At 36.5% G+C, this 19,557-nt stretch overlaps 1 protein-coding gene across 1 annotated transcript in view; it reads right to left on the bottom strand.

The window, feature by feature from the left end:
• The window catches only part of COL24A1 (collagen type XXIV alpha 1 chain), a 380,712-nt gene that overhangs the window by 259,823 nt on the left and 101,332 nt on the right, over positions 1–19,557 (bottom strand). The window contains exons 8-12 of the mRNA XM_074221770.1: positions 13,156–13,200; positions 8,866–8,919; positions 7,319–7,363; positions 5,029–5,082; positions 2,943–2,987 (exon numbers count right to left, since the gene is read on the bottom strand). Coding sequence (XP_074077871.1) covers positions 2,943–2,987; positions 5,029–5,082; positions 7,319–7,363; positions 8,866–8,919; positions 13,156–13,200 — 243 coding nt within the window. The remainder of the gene's footprint in view (positions 1–2,942; positions 2,988–5,028; positions 5,083–7,318; positions 7,364–8,865; positions 8,920–13,155; positions 13,201–19,557) is intronic.

Here is a 19,557-nt window from a genome sequence, read left to right as displayed (position 1 = left end):
AGGTCAGGAGAAATAAAAAGAAATTATGTATAGCAATCATTTGGACCTTTTTATATGTTTATCTTCCTCTCAATCCTCTATATAGAAAACTCATTTTGAATTGGGGAATGCTGGTGGATAACTGAATAATATAAGGGCAAACTAAGAAGCTCAGAATTGCAGTAATATCTTTAATCCTTGAGCTCAATGAAAAATCTTCACTGCCCATCATTTTCAGTAAATGGGATAAGTGGTCACAAGCATGGCATTATTTCAAAGAAGAGAGGAAAGTTCCCACTTATCAAGGTATCTCATATAACTGCCCATCGATTTCTGAAATTCCACTATTAAAGCTTGGCTTTGGTTTTTGTTCTCTATCAAAATAATCATTTACAGGGTTTATATTATTTGCTACTTTTCAAAGCAATAAGAATAAAAATTCTACATTACAATATCCTTGGGATAAAAAAATCAAACATCTGATATATATATATATTATAGATATAATATATATATATACATCTGCCTATGGAATAATAAAAATAAAAATAACAATAATGAATATATTACCTCATTGTATGAGACTTAAGATTTGACAAGACATGAATAACAGCTGGAAGCATAATTGCAGAGTTTAGTGACATTTCAGTGTGAATGAGTGCATCAGATCCCTTACTGCAGAAAGAAAGTAACACCACTAGATACTTGAATGGGAGAAATCCATAGTGGAGGAAGAAAAAGATTAGAAAGGGAGAGGGACTCACAATCTTATGGAAAGCTGAACCTAAATCTTTAAAATAGAAATTTCACACAATACAGAGAATAGAATCAGGTGGTGTATCTGGCGAGATTTAAGATGCAGTCGCTATGTCAATTAGAAAACAAAGCAAACAGCATAATTTCATAGCAAAGCAGAAATGAACATTTTAAAGTAAAATCATTACAGTCAAGCTAGAAAAACAAATTTAGCTTCCCGAGTTATTTTAATCAGCTTAGTCAAATTCTCAAAGCTCATTAAAAATCTGAAAAAAATTCCACTTTTAAAAATTTATCTGAACATTTATTACACTCCAATGGTTATGAAACACAAAGTATGTCATTTCAAAGACACCATAGTCTGTAGCAGATCTTTTGTAGAAAACTCATTTCTTTTTTATAGAACCCCAAATGGCATGAGAACCTCCAGACTATGGAGATCTTCCATACTATAAATGATGTTTATCCATATTGCATAGATTTATGATCTTTTTTCATTACAGAAATACTCTTATGTTAGTGAATAGCTGTGACACAGTGGAAACAGCATGGTACTGGTAACCAAGAGATCGGGACTTTAGTCCTCTCTATCCACTAGCTAACTATGTAATAATTTTAGGGTAACCTCAAAATCTCAGTTTCTGAATCAGTATCAGGAGTTTACTTGTAAAATCTTTTATAGTTTCACATTCTGAAACAGAAACACACACACACACACACACACACACACACACACACCACACCCCATCCCCACCTCTATCACATATATATGAAGGAAGACAATTAGATCTACAACTATTAGAATCCTTGTTAACGTGTATGTGGGCCAGGATGCAGTTGTAAGTATTTACCTATTGATTTGAAGTAGCTAGATGGCACAGTGAATAGATCATTGGGTCTTAAGTCAGGAAGACCTGAGTTCAAATGTAGCCTGAGACTTTCACTTGCAAGTCACTTAACCCTGTTTACCTAAGTTTCCTCATCTGTAAAATGAATTAGAGAAGAAAATGACAAAACGTTCTATTATCTTTTTGCAAAGAAAGCTCCAAAAGGGATCATGAGTCAGACAAAACTGAAATGACTGAACAACAGAATTCCCTACAGAATGACAATAATAAAACTGCATCAACTTAAAAACAAACAAAACGTATATTTTCCATGAACCTTTTAACCTTTTTGGCAACAGAAATCAGTTTAAACTGTTAAGGGGGAAGGGAAGAAGAATTTATATAGTGATCACCGTGAACCAGTCACTGTATTAAGTGATTTTTACAAATATTATTCCATTTTATCCTCACAATAACCCTGGAAGGTAGATTTTATTATCCTTATTCTAAGGACAAAGAAACTGAGATAAATAGAGGTTAAGTAACATTGTCCAGGTCATATAACTGTTAAGTGTCAGAGGTAGGATTTGAACCCAAGTTTTCCTGACTCCAGGTCCAGAGATCTATCCACTATACCACCTGCTGCTGTTGGTGTTGAGCTGTGTCTACTCTTCATGACCTCATTTGAGGTTTTTCTTGGCAAAGATACTAGAGTGGTTTACCACTTCCTCTTTGAGTTCATTTTCCAGAGAAGTAAACAGGAAAACAGAGTTAAATGACTTTCCCAGGGTCACACAAGAGACCAGATTTGAAATAATGTAAATGAGTTTTTTGATTCCAAGTCCAGTCCTCTACCCATTGTGTCTCCCAGCTGGCTTATACTCTAGCACCTAGCTCCCTAGAATTGTTAAGGAAAAAAGAGATGAGTAATTCTCCATTTTAAAAGGTTTTAAAATTTTAGGCCTTTATAATAATTATAATAATAGTATCTTGTAAATAACATTATTGTGGTTCATATTGACTCAATAATATTTACAGAGCTTTAAGTACTTCACAAATAATATCTCATTCGATTTATTCACCAACCCTGTAAGATGGGCTGTTATCATTTTTCCCATCTGGTAAATGAGGAAACTTTCACAGTTGGTAACCAAGGATATGAGGTAGGATTTGATGTGAAATCTGGAACTCTGACCATCATGCCCCCTAGTTGCCCAATTAATAAAATGATTGATTGTCTGCTGATTATGTGGTTCACATGACAGAAACCTAATCTTTTGGAGATAAGGTATCAGCAAAATAAATATTCGTTCACATTTTTAATAGAAGAGTTAGAAGGGCAGGTTATCTAAAGTATTAGTTAGAAATGAAACCTATTACCTGTCTTCCTTTTGGACCCTTCCTTCCACGAGGTCCAGGAATTCCCTGTAATATAGAGATGACATTTAATTTGGACATTTTGTTCAAAGTAAATGAATTACATGCTACCTCTGCTTCCAATAGTCAAAGAAAGACACATATCAACAATAAAAGAAAGTTTGATGTGAAGGAGGGGAGAAAAGATATATCAAAGAATATATAGGCAATGTAAGAAGAAATAAATTAATGATGTTTTTTTTTTAAAAAGTTGTTTTGTATGGTTTTTCTAATTTGAAAGGATTAGACATGTTTTTATTAAATTAGGGCTAAATTTAAATCAGGTTTAACATCTGACTGTTATTTTGTCCAACCTGAGAAATCAGTCTGGTTCAGGGGATTTGAAGCAGACCAATTCACATCATGCCAAACAAAAATTCTGTGGATTTGAGGTAAACCATTCAGAATTTTTAAAAAATTAAAAAACAAACATATTTCCTTCCAACTTACTCCTTTCTACATAATCTGCAATCCAGTGAGATCCATCTCCAGACTCAGATATTTTCACTTGTTGTCCCCCATGCCTGGAACTTCTTTCCTCCTCTCTTCATCTCCTGATTCCCTGGATTCCTTCAACCCTAGCCAACATCCCACTCCCTATGCAAAGACTTTCCCAAGTCCCACTTAATTCTAGCACCTGCCCTCTGAGATTATCCCCCCTTTTCCCCAGATGTTGCTTGTTTGAAGATAGTTATTTGTATATCCATTAGAATGGGAGCCCTTGAGGGCAAAATTTGTTATTTTTTTATCCTTTATAACTTCAGCGCTTATTATAATGTCAGAAATATGGCAGGTGTTTATTGATGCTTGTCAATTTGAGGTTAAAGAACAATTTTGAGGTTAAGTAATGAGTTAAGATATAAGCCCAAATAGTTTTGACTTCAGTCAATTCCTATCAGAAAAAGGGGAAATTCCCCCTACAGGATTTAAGTTGGGGCAGATTTCATTTCAGCCTAATTATGAAGACAGCTTTAATAGAACAAAAGCATGGAAGTGATCTTGGTTATTTGATGATATATCCAATGTGGTGAAAAATGGTAGATTCTACCCATTCTTCCTTAGCTAGCTCATTTATGAGTTCAAAGTAAGAGATCAGAGAATGAACAAGAAGAAACTTGACAAAGACCAACAGTGGCAGGAACTCAGCCCTCATTCCCAAATCCAATCCCACACTTGAGGTAACTGTTAGTCTTCTAATCAAAGACTGTGATAGAGAAGGATCCTTTCCAGAGTCCCTCATACCACCCTCCCTCATCAAAAGAAACATAAGAAGCACAAATTTAGAGAATCCACCCCAAAAATATTCACAAACCTATTTGTACTCGATCTCTGGGAGAGCAATTCAAGTACTTATTGGTCTGACTAGTCACAGTCAGTCACACTGTAACTTGACTCTGACATTGTGGTGCCATTTTGGTCTTCTTTGAGAACAAAGATCAGCAACCTATCAACCAACCAACCAATCAATCTAGCACAGCTCCATCTGCACCTATGGCTATGAAGTTGCACTGGCCCATTAACAGGGGACTGCAAGCTCCTTTATTCATTCATTTTTGCTTCTGAGTGAGTGTCCTAGGGCTAGCTCACTTTGCTGATCTCTTGTGCTGCAACTATCAACTGCCTGCTTGGACATCCCCATCCACATGCCCCAGGTTTGGTTAATTCTGTCTCCAAAACATCTCCTTTCCCTCCCTTTGTTTTCATTCACAAGGACCAACATGGCTCTGTTTAGAGAGAAGGTTAGGTAGGCAAGGATTGAGTTGGAAGCAGGAAAAATTCTGGTATGTCATCAATCAGATAGACGTTCTGGCTTCAAGGGAGAAACAGAAAATAAACATTCTAATAACCATTTTGGTTTTTTTAAATATATTCTTATAATTCTTTTAAATTATTTTCTTAATCCAATTACTATGTTAAAAAAAACCCTATATTACTCTCCCAAAAATGGAATGCTTGCAAATAACTGTATGCTGAAAATTCATTGATTAATCATTTATCATAAATACTTTACCTTTAAAACAAACCTTTTTTTTTAAGGTGATAAACTTACTCTTTCTCCTTCAGGTCCTGGTTGTCCTGCCAAGCCAGGAGAGCCAATGAAACCCTTAAATCAAAATAAAAATTAAAATAGGTAAGTAGATAAATTCAAATATTGATAAACTATAATATAATGTATTAATATGAATACCAGCAAACATAACATAATTTAATAATATATTTACTAAAATGTGAAACAATGTGTATGCATTTAATCTCATTTTTATTTTGGAGAAATGGCAAATTGAGGAGACATCATTTCATTATTCCCTATTTCTCTCCCAGAAAATAAAAATGAATCAACAAATTTATCAAATTTATATTGACCTAGGTAACTAAGAAGTTCCTATAAATGCATAATCCAGATTATTCCTTTAGATTTAGATTAGTTGAGATGGATGAGACATGCACATAAAAAGATGACCAATAATACAAGGCGATATATACTAAGAACCAAGTGAACAACAGATAAAAGAGATGCTATCTAATGTCAGATTCAGAAAGATCACTCAGATGTGGCCTTTACTGGGAAACTTTTATTCACAGGGGACTCTTTTGTTCTTTATGAATTATAAGTGGATGAGGGTGCCAAGAAGGATGGCATTAACTAATGTGACTGGGGATACAGTCTAGAGAAGAAAAAAGATTAAGAAAGGCACAAGATAGTTGATATCAGGAATTTCAATGCTTTATTGTGGAAGGGGTATTTAGATTGATTTATGGATAGAATTAGGAAAAAGAGGAGAAAGTTGCATATTTCAGCTTGATCTTAAGAAAACTCCTCCACTATTAAAGCTCTCTCTGAATGAACAGGAGGCTGTGAGGTATTTGATTATCCTTCACTCCTGGAGCATGCATACCATCAATGGGATTCCAGTTCATGAATGGGATGCATTAGATGCACTCTGAGCCCCTTCCAGCTCTGAGATTCTGTCTTTCTGAGGTTGTGCCAAAAGTTGTTGGGATTAGAATGACAATTCCATGGGCTTTGAACATTCAATGTCATCAGCTGCATTTTTGGTAAATATGATGTTTCCACTGACTGTGTTTAAATACAGCTGGATTTTGGTTTATGTTATCCAGCTGGAGAGTTGTTTGTAAAGAGGGCCAAAACAGCTTAATTGAGCTTACACTTAACTCAGTAAGCAACGGGAACCTAAACATTCAAATCTCTGCTCTGCTTGGGTGAAAACACAATGCCTCATAAGGAAGGATTTCAAAGGGCTTTATAAGGCAGTAAAATAGAAATAAATAGAGAATCCTAGAAGCTAAATATGTTAGGGGCATACCAGCAGAGCAAATTGGCCAAAGGGCCAGATTCTTGCTTGTCTATCCATTTTCCAAGCATTTATTAAGTGCCTCCTGTATAGATGGTACTGGTTAAGGACTGGGAATACAATGAATCCTATAATTGAGAGAGACATAGATGTATGGCATGTGCACATATATGAATATTTATATACATATATTTATATATGTGCATCTCTCTCTCTATATATATATATGTATTTATAGATATAGAGATAGACACATACATACATTCATATGTAGAAAGTGATAGAAACCAAGGAGAGAACCAGATAGAGAAATCAAGTGGCAAGAAAAAACTATTAAGGAGGGGAAAAGCTCCTTTGCAAGTTTAATAACCATTGAAAGAATATAAAAATTCTAAAAGGTAGGTAAAAGAAAGGAGGACATTCTAGGCATGGGAGATTGCTTATGTGAATGCTGGGAAGCAAGTGAGGATATATTTAATTCGTGGACTTCTTTAGCCTCAATATAAGACTTGCGTGAAATAAAACTGGAAAAGTAGGACAGAACCTTAAATGAAAAGAATTTTAAGGAATCTGTATTTTATTCTAGAAGCAAAAAGAAGTTTTTTTGAGTTGGGAGGGGATACTGGTCTGACTTGTGCTTTAGGGATATTATTTTGGCAGTTGTGAGAAAGTTTGTAAATAAGGTTAGAAAAAAAATTCAGAACAGACTTTGATGGATTTCAGTGTAAGATGTGTAGGAAGTGAATAAGAAAGAACAAACATCCCTTAGAAGGAAGAGAGAGAACTATAGAAAGAGAGCCAGGAAAGGACATTGTCCCAAGATTGAAGGGAAGAGTCATTCAGAATGAAAATGATCAAGAGTGTTGAAAGTTGAAGAAAAAAGTGAGATAAAAACAGGAAAAAAAGATTGGATTTGGCAAATAAAGGATCATTGGTAACCTCTGAGGAAGAGTTGTGCTAGCTACTAATATTTGTGGGTGTAAAATGCTGTCATGCCCAAAAGAATGCTTTAAAATGCTTACTTACTCTTACACCTTTAGGGCCTGGGTTACCTTCTGGTCCAGCTAATCCCTAATAAAGAACAAAAGACAACAGCTATATATTATTTTAACTTCTTTCTAAAAGCAATAAAATGATGAATTAAATACCCCCAAAACATAATTTTTACATGCAAAAGGCCAGAGGTCAAGAGAATTCTCATAAATGCTTATGTCTGCACAAACTACTCACTTTGGATCAATTAAATACAGTAAATTTTAGGTGTTTAGATAATCTTTCTGTATCATCCAGAAAACATGTAAACTACTTGATAGAACTTTTAAATGTTTGACCAACTTTGAGATTATAATATACAAAAAAGGAACTAAAACATTTCTTAGAGATTTCTAAACAACTAAGTCATGGATTCTTGTTTACAATTTCTTTTGGTATTTGTATTTCCTTTGTTCATGAGAATAGAAAAATATCAGAAATTTGGTCTCTAAGAAGCTGAAGAAATGATTATTTTGGGAAATAAATACAAGCCAAAAAATGGATACCCTTGATTCTTCTGAAGTGTACTCAAAATTTTTTACTATGTATCAGTCATTGCATTAAGCCCTGGGAATACCAAAACCAGGCAAGAAGAAGGATTGCTCCTGCCTTCAAGAAGCCTACATTTTAATGGGGAAGCCAATACTCAAAAGGAAGCTTCACTTTTTCCAGGCTAGCCTCCAGACCCACCAAACTTTCTTCACCATGCCACAGTAGCCTCCTCATTCTGGGAGCGCGCTCAACCCCTCTGCCGCCTTCTTCTGATTGGTCTGTTCTAAATAGCAACTTCATTTTTTTAAAAAAGTGTCCAGGTCATTTCTTTTGTCATTCTTCTCTGGGCTCTAAAATTGATTCTCTGAACTTCTGTCGCCAAGTCAGAATAGTTTTCTGACCCTGGAGTTTCACTCTGCCCTTGTGGTTCATTTCTTCAATCAATCATTTCTTCTTAGAACTTCGATTTCAAGGAAAGGACCTAAGCCAGCCATATTTTCATTCATCTCCAATCTTAACTCTCTATTTTCTTGTATTTCTACACCATGTCCCTACATAAGCATCTTTCTCTCATTGATTTCAGCTTTCTTTGGTGTCTTCTTCCATAAGAATGTAAGCTTTGTGAGGGAAAGCACTATTTCTCTTTTTCCTGTTATTTCTATCTCTAGCACTTAGCACAGTGCTTGTTGACTTTCCTTGACTTGAATCATTACAAAATGTTGGAAACAGAAAAGAAGTAAAACAGATGGAGTTTAAGAAGGATGCATTTTCAGATAAATTCTCCCAAGGTTAAAGGCTTTGAGAGGGGAATTAGGCAGAACTGTCCCAAGGGATTATGGTCATATGAAAAACTTTGAACTCAGAGTTTGCACCTAGTAGGAATATTAACTCATCACAATCACACTTATTGGCCTCTTGTTCCCTAAAAACGAGGGAAGCTTGTCAAAAGATTATTTGAATGTCGATGCCAGGGATCTGGAAGTACCAAAGCAAAAATGATAAGAATGACCCAGAAATATAAGGGCAAATGCAGAGAATATTTACTGCACCTGCCTGCCAGGGTAACCAGGTGAACCAGCAAGACCAACCATTCCAGGAAGACCCTAAAATTACAAAACAAAATAACAAATCAAGGAAAACACATTTTATATGTTTGAATACAATATTTAAACTCTGAAAAAAAATGGAATCTCCTTACTAATTTCTGATTGGAACCTCCCAAAAGAAGTTAAACTTGAAAACTAAGTAAAGAAAAATCTGAAGTGGCAATTGAGGTAAGTCAGGTGCATATTCACACTCACACACATATATACACCAGAAAGGCAGTCAAGTGTTGAGAAAACCAGACTGACCAGACAAAATCATAAAAGTGAGTTTAAAAAAAATGGATCTCCTTCTGAATTAAAAATTCTCTTTTTCTTCAACCATCCTTGCAGTGTTCTCTAGCTGTCCAAGATGGCAGTATACACATTGAAGATGAAGTCAAATAATCTGAGTTCATGTACCAGTTTTACCACCATCTAGTTGGGTGCCCTTGCATTCTTTGTGCCTCAGTTTCCTTCCCTGTAATAATATCTGTAGTCCCTATCTCATCAGGTTATTCTAAGGTTCTCATAAGACAATCTATGAACACATTTTGTAAAGGTTAAAGTCCTGGATCAAGGTAGCTAGGTGGCACATTATAGAGCACTGGACTTGGAGTCAGAAAGACCTGAGTTCAAATGTGACCTTTTTCTTTTTAGGTTTTTACAAGGCAAACGGGGTTAAGTGGCTTGCCCAAGGCCACACAGCTAGATAATTAATAAGTGTCTGAGGCCAGATTTGAACCCAGGTGCTCCTGACTCCAAGGCCAGTGCTTTATCCACTGAGCCACCTAGCCACCCCCAAATGTGACCTTTTGACACTTACTATTTACCCTGGGAAAGTCATTGAACCCCGTTTGCCTCAGTTTCCTCATCTGTAAAAGGAGATAGAGAAAGAAATGCCAAGAAAACCTCAAATAGGCTCTGAAATGAAAACAGCAATATATGGTATCACTCTTAGTACTAGTGATGATGATAATGTCTGACTGGCTAGTTAGTCCAGGGCAGGATGAATTGGAGAAGCCATTTTTATTCTCTACTTTTATTTCAGTCCCTGGAGGAATTAGAACTAGAAAGGACCTTGGCACTTACTTAGTCTAGCTCCTTCAATTTACAGATGACTAAAAAAAGAGACCTAGAGAATTTCAAATGATTTAACCAAGGTCATATAAGTGTAACTTATAAATCTGAGATTTCTAGGTTTTCCTCTAACTTTAAAATTAGTAAACTTTCCACCATACCATGCCAATTCTTTTCCCTCATGGCCGATGGATGTGATAATCTAATCCCTATTAGAAGCAGAAGTAATAGTAATTTCTCTAGGATAGGAATTTGGTCTATATGAGTTGCTTTGTAGCAGAAAAGGCATAATCATTTTTTAATTTCAGAATTTCTGTTGTTTTAAAATGGTTTTGTGTCCTCCCTCCCTCTCTTCCTTCTTTCTTCTCTTCCTTTCTTCTTTTCTCTTTCTTCTTCCTTCCCTCCTTTGTTCTTCCCTCCCTCCCTTCCTCTTTCCATTCCTTCTATTCTCTTTTCCCTTCTTTCCTTTTTTTTATTTGGTTTTTGCAAAGCAATGGGGTTAAGTGACATTCTCAAATTCACTCAGTTAAGCAATCATTAAGTGTCTGAGGCTGAATTTGAACTCAAGTTCTCCTGACTCCAGGGCTGGTGCTCTAACCATTGAACCACCTAACTGCCCCATTTTTCTTTCTTCCTCTCTCTCTCTCTCTCTCTCTCTCTCTCTCTCTCTCTCTCTCTCTCTCTCTCTTTCTCTCTCTCTCTCTCTCCCTCCCTCCCTCCCTCTCTGCAAGGCAATGGCCTTAAGTGACTTCTCCAAATTCACACAACTAAATAAGTGTTAAGTGTTCAAGGCCAGATTTGAACTCAAGTGCTCCTGATACCAGGGCTGGTGCTCCATCCACTGCACCATCTAGTTGCCCCCTCTTCATTTATTGTTTTACTTGTTTGATTTTAATTTATGCTCCTAAATCACCTCAGAATTTTCATTCCATAAATACTTTTTTTCTGCTTGAAATGACTTTTGTTTTGTTTTATAATATTTTTTTTACTAAGTGGCTATGAACATAGTGTGCACATAGCTGGTCTCAGAAGAGAACAATACCGATCCCAGAATCAGGTAGACCTGAGTTTGAGTTCAGTCTCAAACACACACTAATTGTGTGACTCTGGACAAGTCAATCAACCTCTTTTTGCCCCAGTTTCCTCATATTTAAAATGAGGCTAAGAATAGCAGCCTGCCTCCCAATGTTGCTCTGAAAATAAATGGGATGATAGTTATGAAGTACTTTGCAAAACATGAGAGCAAGGACTTTTTTTGGTCTGTCTTTATGTTCTTAGCATTTATACAGCTTCCTGGCTGTATAAACCTGGACAACTCAATTAAACTCTGAATATTCTAGGTCTGTGGGGTCAAACTAAAAAAAAAATTGTACATAAGGATGCTCATATGTTGCATATTGACTTGGAAAACCACATATTAAAAGTGTTATATCCTATTTAAAATATATCAATATAAATTAGAAATATAATATATAATTTAAATATATAAATACAATACAAATATTATATATATATATTATAATTAGGAAATGTTTCCTATATTTTTAATTTGGTTCCAGCTGTATGTGAGAAAATGTAGGTCACCTCTGTTCTAGTCAACTTTGCATCTGAAGTGCAGACTTGGTGATGATCTGCATTAGTAGAGGGAATTTTCTCATTTGAGGGATTCCCTGTCCTAATGAAATCCATGGTCCAATCTGTCTCCCAAATTTGTAATTGTATAATGGCAGACTATAAGTCCTTTGAGAGTAGGCACCATTTTGTTAGGTGCCAGCACCTAACCACAATCCTTGGAGTATAATCAAAACTTAATTAATGCTTGCTGAATTGAATTAGAGCTAATGAAGATCCAGAGCATAAGGAAGATTTATCTCTCATGGCACAGAACTCTGGTACTGGAGTTACAAAGACCTGAGTTCAAATTTACTCTCAAATACTTACTTGCCATGTAAACCTGGGCAAGTTTGTCTGTTTCTTCAACTATAAAGTGGGGATAATAGAAGTGCCTACCTCTTAGTGTTGTTATGTTCTCATTTTATTAAAGTTTATTAAAGGACTTGGTGAATAGTAGATGCGCAATAAATGCTTATCCCCTTCCCTCTTCCCTGAACAAAAAAACCAGAGATCTTCTCTTATATTTAAACATGATTTCAGACTTCTCAAAAGAAAGTACCATATTACTTCTATTAGCAATGAGAGACTGCTAGACTGAGGTCAGAGAATTGCTGCATAAGTGATTTTTCAATTGGCTGTGAGGCGTTCGGGGTTTCTTCAGGCAAATCCACACATTCAGTTCACTTTGTGCCAAAGCTATATTTCAGAAGTCATTTTTTCCCTCCCTGAGGGCTCCTCCAGGCCACCCCTCTCATTTTCTTCCCATAATTACTCAATTGCTTTCAACACTTGTTTTATCCTCAATTTTCAAGAAACAGCCTCTGCACCTGCTGCAGACACATTTTGGGCCACCCCTAGTAATTTGGGATCTTGAAATATGGTGCCTAAGGGACTAAAAAGAGACCACTCATCTCACTTCATCTAGGATTTTATAGTACAGTTGACTGAGAGTGAAAACATCAGCTTTGTATCCTGATTTCATGGTCCCTCCTTTGGGGATCATTTCAGTAACCCTATTATGTCTCCCTGATGCTCTGCTGTAAGTTGGAATGAGGCTTTTTACAGGAAACAACCCTAATTGTATTCTTCATATTAATCTGTTACTTTTCTCTCTCCTCCCCTTTATTTCTCATATACAACCACCTATCAAGTGGCCAATAGAGCACTATATTCCTACTCCTAAAATGGCATCATAGAGATATATAATCAACTTCTGATAACCTCTACTGATGGAAGGAGTAGCAAGTCATTTCTATATTGCTTCAGGATATTTATTTGCTTTAAACAATAGTAGAGCTATTGTCTTAATTGCATCTCACTCAGAATGATAAATTAATTTGTATTCACCAACAACTGTTGGTGTAGGAAGTGTCTTATCAGAGGACAAGAAGAAACAGGCTATTAGAGAACAGAAGCCCCAGATTCATTTATCTACATGGAGATAACAAAAAGTTAATTCTACTTGTAGTACATTAAATACCAGATAGGAAAAATAGGAATGGGTTGAAGAGTTCTCAGTGACTCTCCTGATTCTGTTGTAAGAAAAATCTTTGCAGGACTTACCTGATCACCTTGGGGACCAGGAGGCCCTGGATATCCTTTGATACCCTGAATAGAATAGAATAGAAAAAGAGACTTATTATGAAAAGAAAATTCAGGAAAGTGAGATGGAAGGTCCGAATAATCATCTAGAGAATCAATCAATAGAATTTATTTAAAAAATCCATTATGACATTCTGCCAAAGAAAGGCAATTAAAAAGTCCTTGATCTTGAGGACCTTTCAATCAAATTGGGGAGACATGTAAACAACTGTATAGGGTAAATGGTAAATCTACGCAGGATAAATGGTAAATAATCAACAGAGGGAAGACATTGGAATGACGAGGGCTTGGAAAAGACTTCTTGTTGAAGGTAGGATTTTAGTTGGGATTTGAAGGAGGCAGGGAAGCCAGGAGATAGCAATAAGGGGGGAAGAGTATTTCAGGCATGGGGGAAAAGCTAGTCATTTGCTAGTTAGCAAAAATGCTAGGAATTAGAGGGTAAACCATTTATTCAGGGGTCACATAGCCACACAATGGATCCAAATTTCTCACATTTACATTTTTCATTTGACTTCCTTGCCAAGAAGAATTTGACTTGGTTGATTTATTGGAGCCATTCATTCATATGGGCTTCATGTTACCAGTAGAAGCAGTAGCATATTTGGGACTAAAAAAAAAAAATAAAACAAAACTTCCCCAGGCCATTCCCTTTTCTAAAAATTTGATATCAAGTTATGCCTCTGTTACATTTGCTGAAGCTTGTCAGAGATTGGGGTTAGTTTAAAGGACAATGAAATGAAATGCCTTCAGTCACAATCTGTTTGTAATTATTGCAGAGTTGGACCACATCCAAGCAATTTCCCTTATCCAAATCCTTGTTATAACAATCCCTGAACAAGCCAATATAAATGAGAGCGGTATACTCATAGGGTCGTTAGAGGAGGCTCTAACAAGCTCTCTAGGAAATAAGTAGAAGTAAACATTTTCTTAAGCACAGTTATAATGAAATATTATATTGCCTGTTGATGAAGTTGTAAGATGGTCGCTAACCTCCTAGTGAGACAATTCATTTAGAAGAAAGAATTGAGAGGCAATGGGGAACAAAGAATGGACAAAGAAGATGAGAAGAAAGAAAGGGAATGGAGGAAAGAAGAAAGAAAAGGAAGATAGAAAAAGACACACACACAGAGAGAGGAGAGAAACAGAGATAAAAAGACAGAAATGGACAGAAAGAAAAAGAGACCTCAAGCCAAGTAGTTTTAGAATTGCTTCTCAATAGCTTTGTTAGTCCCTCAATAACTGAGTCTTTCTATGAAGTTTCATCCAGTAAAAAGAGGAAATGGACATGGTCCTTACTTTAGTTGAGGAAGCAATGATTATATGAAATTATATGAACTATGAAAACTGGGTGACTTATTTATATGAATAAACATCAGAGCACTTAAATTAATATATCATAACCAGAAGAAATATGCATTGAATGGGATATAGAGAACAGATTGGTATCTATATAAAAGATATAAATTTATATAAATGTATAATGTTGACCAGAAAAAGCTTTTGTAAGAGGTGTTACGGATGAACAGAGAAGATATAGAAGATGTGCTCAGTAATGAAAACAGTGGGGCAGCTAGGGAATAGAGTGGGAAAAGTGTTGGATTTGGACTCAGTTCTTTTTACTGTCCAGTTTGTTCATTCATTTCTGACTTTTTGTGACCCTTTGGACCACATGCCAAATGCTTCTATCCTCTACTATCTCTCAAATTCTGGCCAAGCTCATGTTCATTGTTTCCATGACATTATCTATTTCATCCCCTTATCCTTTTGCCTTCAATCTTCCCCCTACATCAGGATCTTTTCAGACCTAAATTCAAATCCTGCCTTAGACAGTTACTAGTTGAGTAACCCCAGGCAAACCAATTCATATCACCCAGTCTTAGTTTCTGTAAATTACTTATAAATACTTATCAAAAAGACCTTCCCAGGTTTCTTGTGAAAATCAAAGGAGATGATGTGTTAAAGCACCTTGTAAATATTAGCAATATATTTGCAAGAAGGGTAGAAGATAAGCTTAGTTGTTTGAACATTAATTAATTCGAACATTATTATCAGAATAAAGAAGTAGAAATATCTTCCAGGAAACTTGAGGATGTCAAGCCTAAAGGTGTAGGTTTGTGAATCATTCACGAACAGTAACTGAAAACTTTTAGAAATCGAAGTCTCCCAAAGGAACAAGAACATAGAGAGGTGAGCTAGAAGAGAGATGGAACCACAGCTATTCCAACCTGTGTCCAGTAGGCTGTTGGTCAGAGGTCAAAGTATAGAAAGTATACTTGTGGATGCCTAGAGTTAGTCATAGAAAGTACTTTGCCTGTCTCAGAGCACTATGTAAATATGAACTCCTGTTATTACCATTTTAAGACTGCAATTCATAGGCATGTATATAGTATGCAAAAGAAATGTGAGATGCATAAATTTAGAAAATCCACTCAAATGTTCACATGGTCTATTTGTTCCCTGACCTGTGGTAGAACATTCTGAGTTCAGTTTTGTTTGATCAGCCACAGTCAGACACATTATAACTTGACTCTAATACAGTGATATCATTTTAGTCCTCTTGAGGGAAGCACAACAACCAACCTATATAATATATTGCTTCTATGGGTACCCTGGTCATCCAGATCTAAAATAAAACTTGGGAAACTACCCATTCTTTTCTACTCACTCCCTTCAGGTTTTGCATTCATTTATTTGATCAAAAAACCTTTTAATGATGCTTGTTATATTCTAGATGCTAAGGAAACAGAATTTTTTTAAAAATCGAGTCTGCCCTCTACAATATAATGGATGATTTAAGCAAAGATAAATATAATGTGTTTATTTATATCCATTTAATATATTTAATATACATATTTCCTTATGTATATCAAGCCATATATATGTATTCTATATATGAGATGAAGTGTTAAAGCACCTTGTAAATATTAGCTATATATTTGTATATAGATATAAAGATATATACATAATATATAAATGCATATGTATATATCTGTGACTCTGGGGCATGGCTACTCTTCTCTCATAGAGTCCTATATTGGGGCCCTAATCTAAAAGAGTCATTTTCTATCTTTGATTTATTGTCAACATAAAGTTTTACTTCTGGGAAATAGTCAAAATAAAATTTAGGACACTTAATGTTTAAGTTTTCCTAATGTTAGTGCCACAGTTCACGATTCCTTGTTTATGTTCACAAATACATAGTGGTTTGAGGATTCTTTACGTCTTTCCCCTCCTCTAGTGAATGTGTAAGACACAAAGGCCTCTCAGGAACTCCGGAGAAAAGAAAAATTCTCTTTCTCTTCTCCTCCCTTCTTCCATGAATATCTATCTGTTCTGCTGAGTGAGGATGGGGAAGAGAGGAAGACAGAGGGAAAGGGAAAGGGAGGGAGAGAAAAAGAGAGAAAGGGATACAGAGTTGGAGAGAGGAAGGGAAAGAGAAAAAGAGGAAGGTGGGGAGAGAGAGACAATTAGAGAATCACATAATACTTTCCAACGGCTCATTAGACCCTTGATTGAAAGCAAACAAACTTTGGAAGATATTAAACAAGAAATCTCTTCCCACCATGTTCCAAACAACTCATAGCTGTAGTGAAGAGGGGCTGGTAAGATTCAGTTTGATTTCCTGCATCCCCATGGGATGACTTTAGTCCTTCAGCTGAAGGTGAGCCTCTTCCTTCTCCAAAAAGAATGATGTTGACAAATCTCCTCCACCATTACATGGAATTGGAATGGTTACCCATAAAGTAACTCACAAAGCTGGTACCCTCTAGAAAATCTCCCTTCTCTGGCCAGAAGATTAGATTCTAGGATGAAACTATCTCACCTCCTTTACAAAGGATATTGGTGTTCAAAAATAGTGACCTTGAATACCACTGTCAGGTCACAGTGCCTAACACTGAGTGATTACCATAATATGCCACAATTCACCATCACCTTCACCCGGGACTGGAGAAGAGAAAAATTCTCCTCTTCTCCTCCCTTCTTCCATGAATATAGATATGTTCTCCTGAGTGGGGGGTAGAAGAGAAGAAGACAGAGGGAGAGGGAGGGAGAGAAAAAGAGAGAAAGGGAAACAGTTGGAAAGAGAGAGGTAGGAAGGGAAAGAGAGAGGTAGGAAGGGAAAGAGAGAGGTAGGAAGGGAAAGGGAAAAAGAGGAAGGGGGAGAAAGAAAGAAAGAGGAAGAGGGGAGGAAGAGGGAGGGGAAAGGAGAGAGGTGAGAGAGAGAGAGAAAGAGGAGAAAAGGAGGGAGGGAGAGGGAAAGGGAGAGGGAGAGGGAGGGAGGGAGGGAGGGAGGGAGGGAGAGAGAGAGAGAGAGAGAGAGAGAGAGAGAGAGAGAGAGAGAGAGAGAGAGAGAGAGAGAGAGAGAGAGAGGAGAGAGAGAGAATTCTAAGAGTCCTTTCTTCCTAGCTCCTACTCACAATCATTTTGAATGCAGCCCCAGTCCACAGCAAGGAGCAAAGAGGGAGGTACTTTTAAGAGTATGCTGGAGGGGCAATTATGTGGCACAGTGGAAAGCACATTGGTCCTGGAGTCAGGAGGACCTGAGTTCAAATATGACCTCAGACACTTAATAATTACCTAGCTGTGTGACTTGACCCCATTGCCTTATTGGAATCAGCTTATGAGAGACTTACATCTTCAGCATGAGCTTTTGTTGTTCATTCATTTCAGTCTTGGGTACTTCATGGATCTTCTCTAGCTCATTTTACAGATGAAGAAACTGGGGCAAAGAGGATAAAATGACTTGCCCAGGGTCACACAGTTAGTAGGTGTCAGAGGCCACATTTGAATTCAGAGAGATTCTGATTCCAGGTCCAGTACTCTATGTACTGTGCCACCCAGCTGCCCAACACTGAGGTGAGTATTTATATCCCAGAAATTGTCAAATACTACAAATCAGGATTTTATTAATTTTGAAGAAAAGTTAATATTGCCCATTAAATTTAAATGTGCCAATCATACATTTCCTGCTAAAAGTCAGCTAAAACATTTACCAGCTCATCTCGGTGTACATGCTCCCTTTAGAGGAGTCTGGAAAACTGCCCTTCATCCACTAAATCCCTTTTCACCTTGATAAGATTATGTGGCCTTCCTGCCTCCAGTCATCAAAGATGTCAACAGAGAGGAAAACAAACTGGAGGAGTGAAAGAAGTTGAGAGTCTAAAAAGGGATAAACTGGATTAAATTTAATAGAGAGTTCTAGAGAACTGTGGGCTGGGGAAGAGGAAGGGGAGAAAGGGGATTTGGTCAAAAGAGCTTATTTGTCTGTGTCCTATCATCAAAATCAAAGTAGATTATGGGTCTTGAAGGGGGAAAATAAGTGGTAAGGAAGTAGCAAAGATTATACAGCTATTAAAAAAAACCTGTGCAAAGAAGAGAAAATGGATGGAAGTTATGGCAGAAATGAGCAAAGGATTTGTCAGTCTAGGAGAAACCAATTCAAGATCAGATATTCTGTACTCCAAATGTACTCTAGAAATATTGAATGGAGTCATATAGAAGTGACTAGATTTCTAGCAAATTCAGTGGTCCAAGCTCATTTACTTCTGTTTAATAACAGAATATTCATCCTTTTTTTTGAATGGAAGAAAGAAAAAGCATTTATTACTTCAACCTTAAATGCTTAGGGAAGAGTGCTTTGGTCTGGAAGTGGCTGATTGATTGACACACCTTTTGTGGCCAGGAATACTGTTTCCAGAGCAAGAGATTGGAAGATGATGGGGAGAAGGAAGGGAGTGGTTCAAAAGATCTTGTCATAGCAGGAAAACGGATGGGTCAAATCATCCTTGAGGGTCTGAAACCAGTTAGCTATAGTGGGCTTTGTGATTCCGTAGTCAGGTCCTCAGTGATTAGGACTGCATGACCCCAGGACAAGATACAAAGCTGAGAACAGTAATATTCTACTATATCTATGTAACCCAATTCATAGAGCCATTTTTCCAATCAATAGCTCCTTCCTTTTTTCCAGGTGTTTTTTTTTTTTAATTTTGCTACAAGTGTTATATATTTTGGCATTCATGGACTCTCTTCCATCACTGATTCTCTAATAGTGTATTTTAAGCACTAAAATTGTTGTACTGAAGGTTCTGCGCCATTTAATAGCTGTTATCACATCATTCCAAATTGCTTTTCAGGACCAATTCACGTTCCTACCAATGACAAATTTATGAACCTATCTTCCTAGAGCATCTGCTATATCCATTTTTTTTTGCCATTTTTGGCAATTCAATCGGTATGAGGAGAAACTGCAGAATTTGTTCAATCTGCATTTTTCTTATGATTAGTTGCTTATTATTCTAATTCTTATATGGTTTATTTAAAAATTTTTCCTTTTGAAAACTGTTTCAAAGGTTCTGTCAGACA

Source organism: Macrotis lagotis, chromosome 2 (genome assembly GCF_037893015.1).
Source record: "Macrotis lagotis isolate mMagLag1 chromosome 2, bilby.v1.9.chrom.fasta, whole genome shotgun sequence".
Taxonomy (NCBI): Eukaryota; Metazoa; Chordata; class Mammalia; order Peramelemorphia; family Peramelidae; genus Macrotis; species Macrotis lagotis.
Note: the sequence above shows the minus strand (reverse complement) of the source record. Positions and strands in the feature narration are given on the sequence as shown.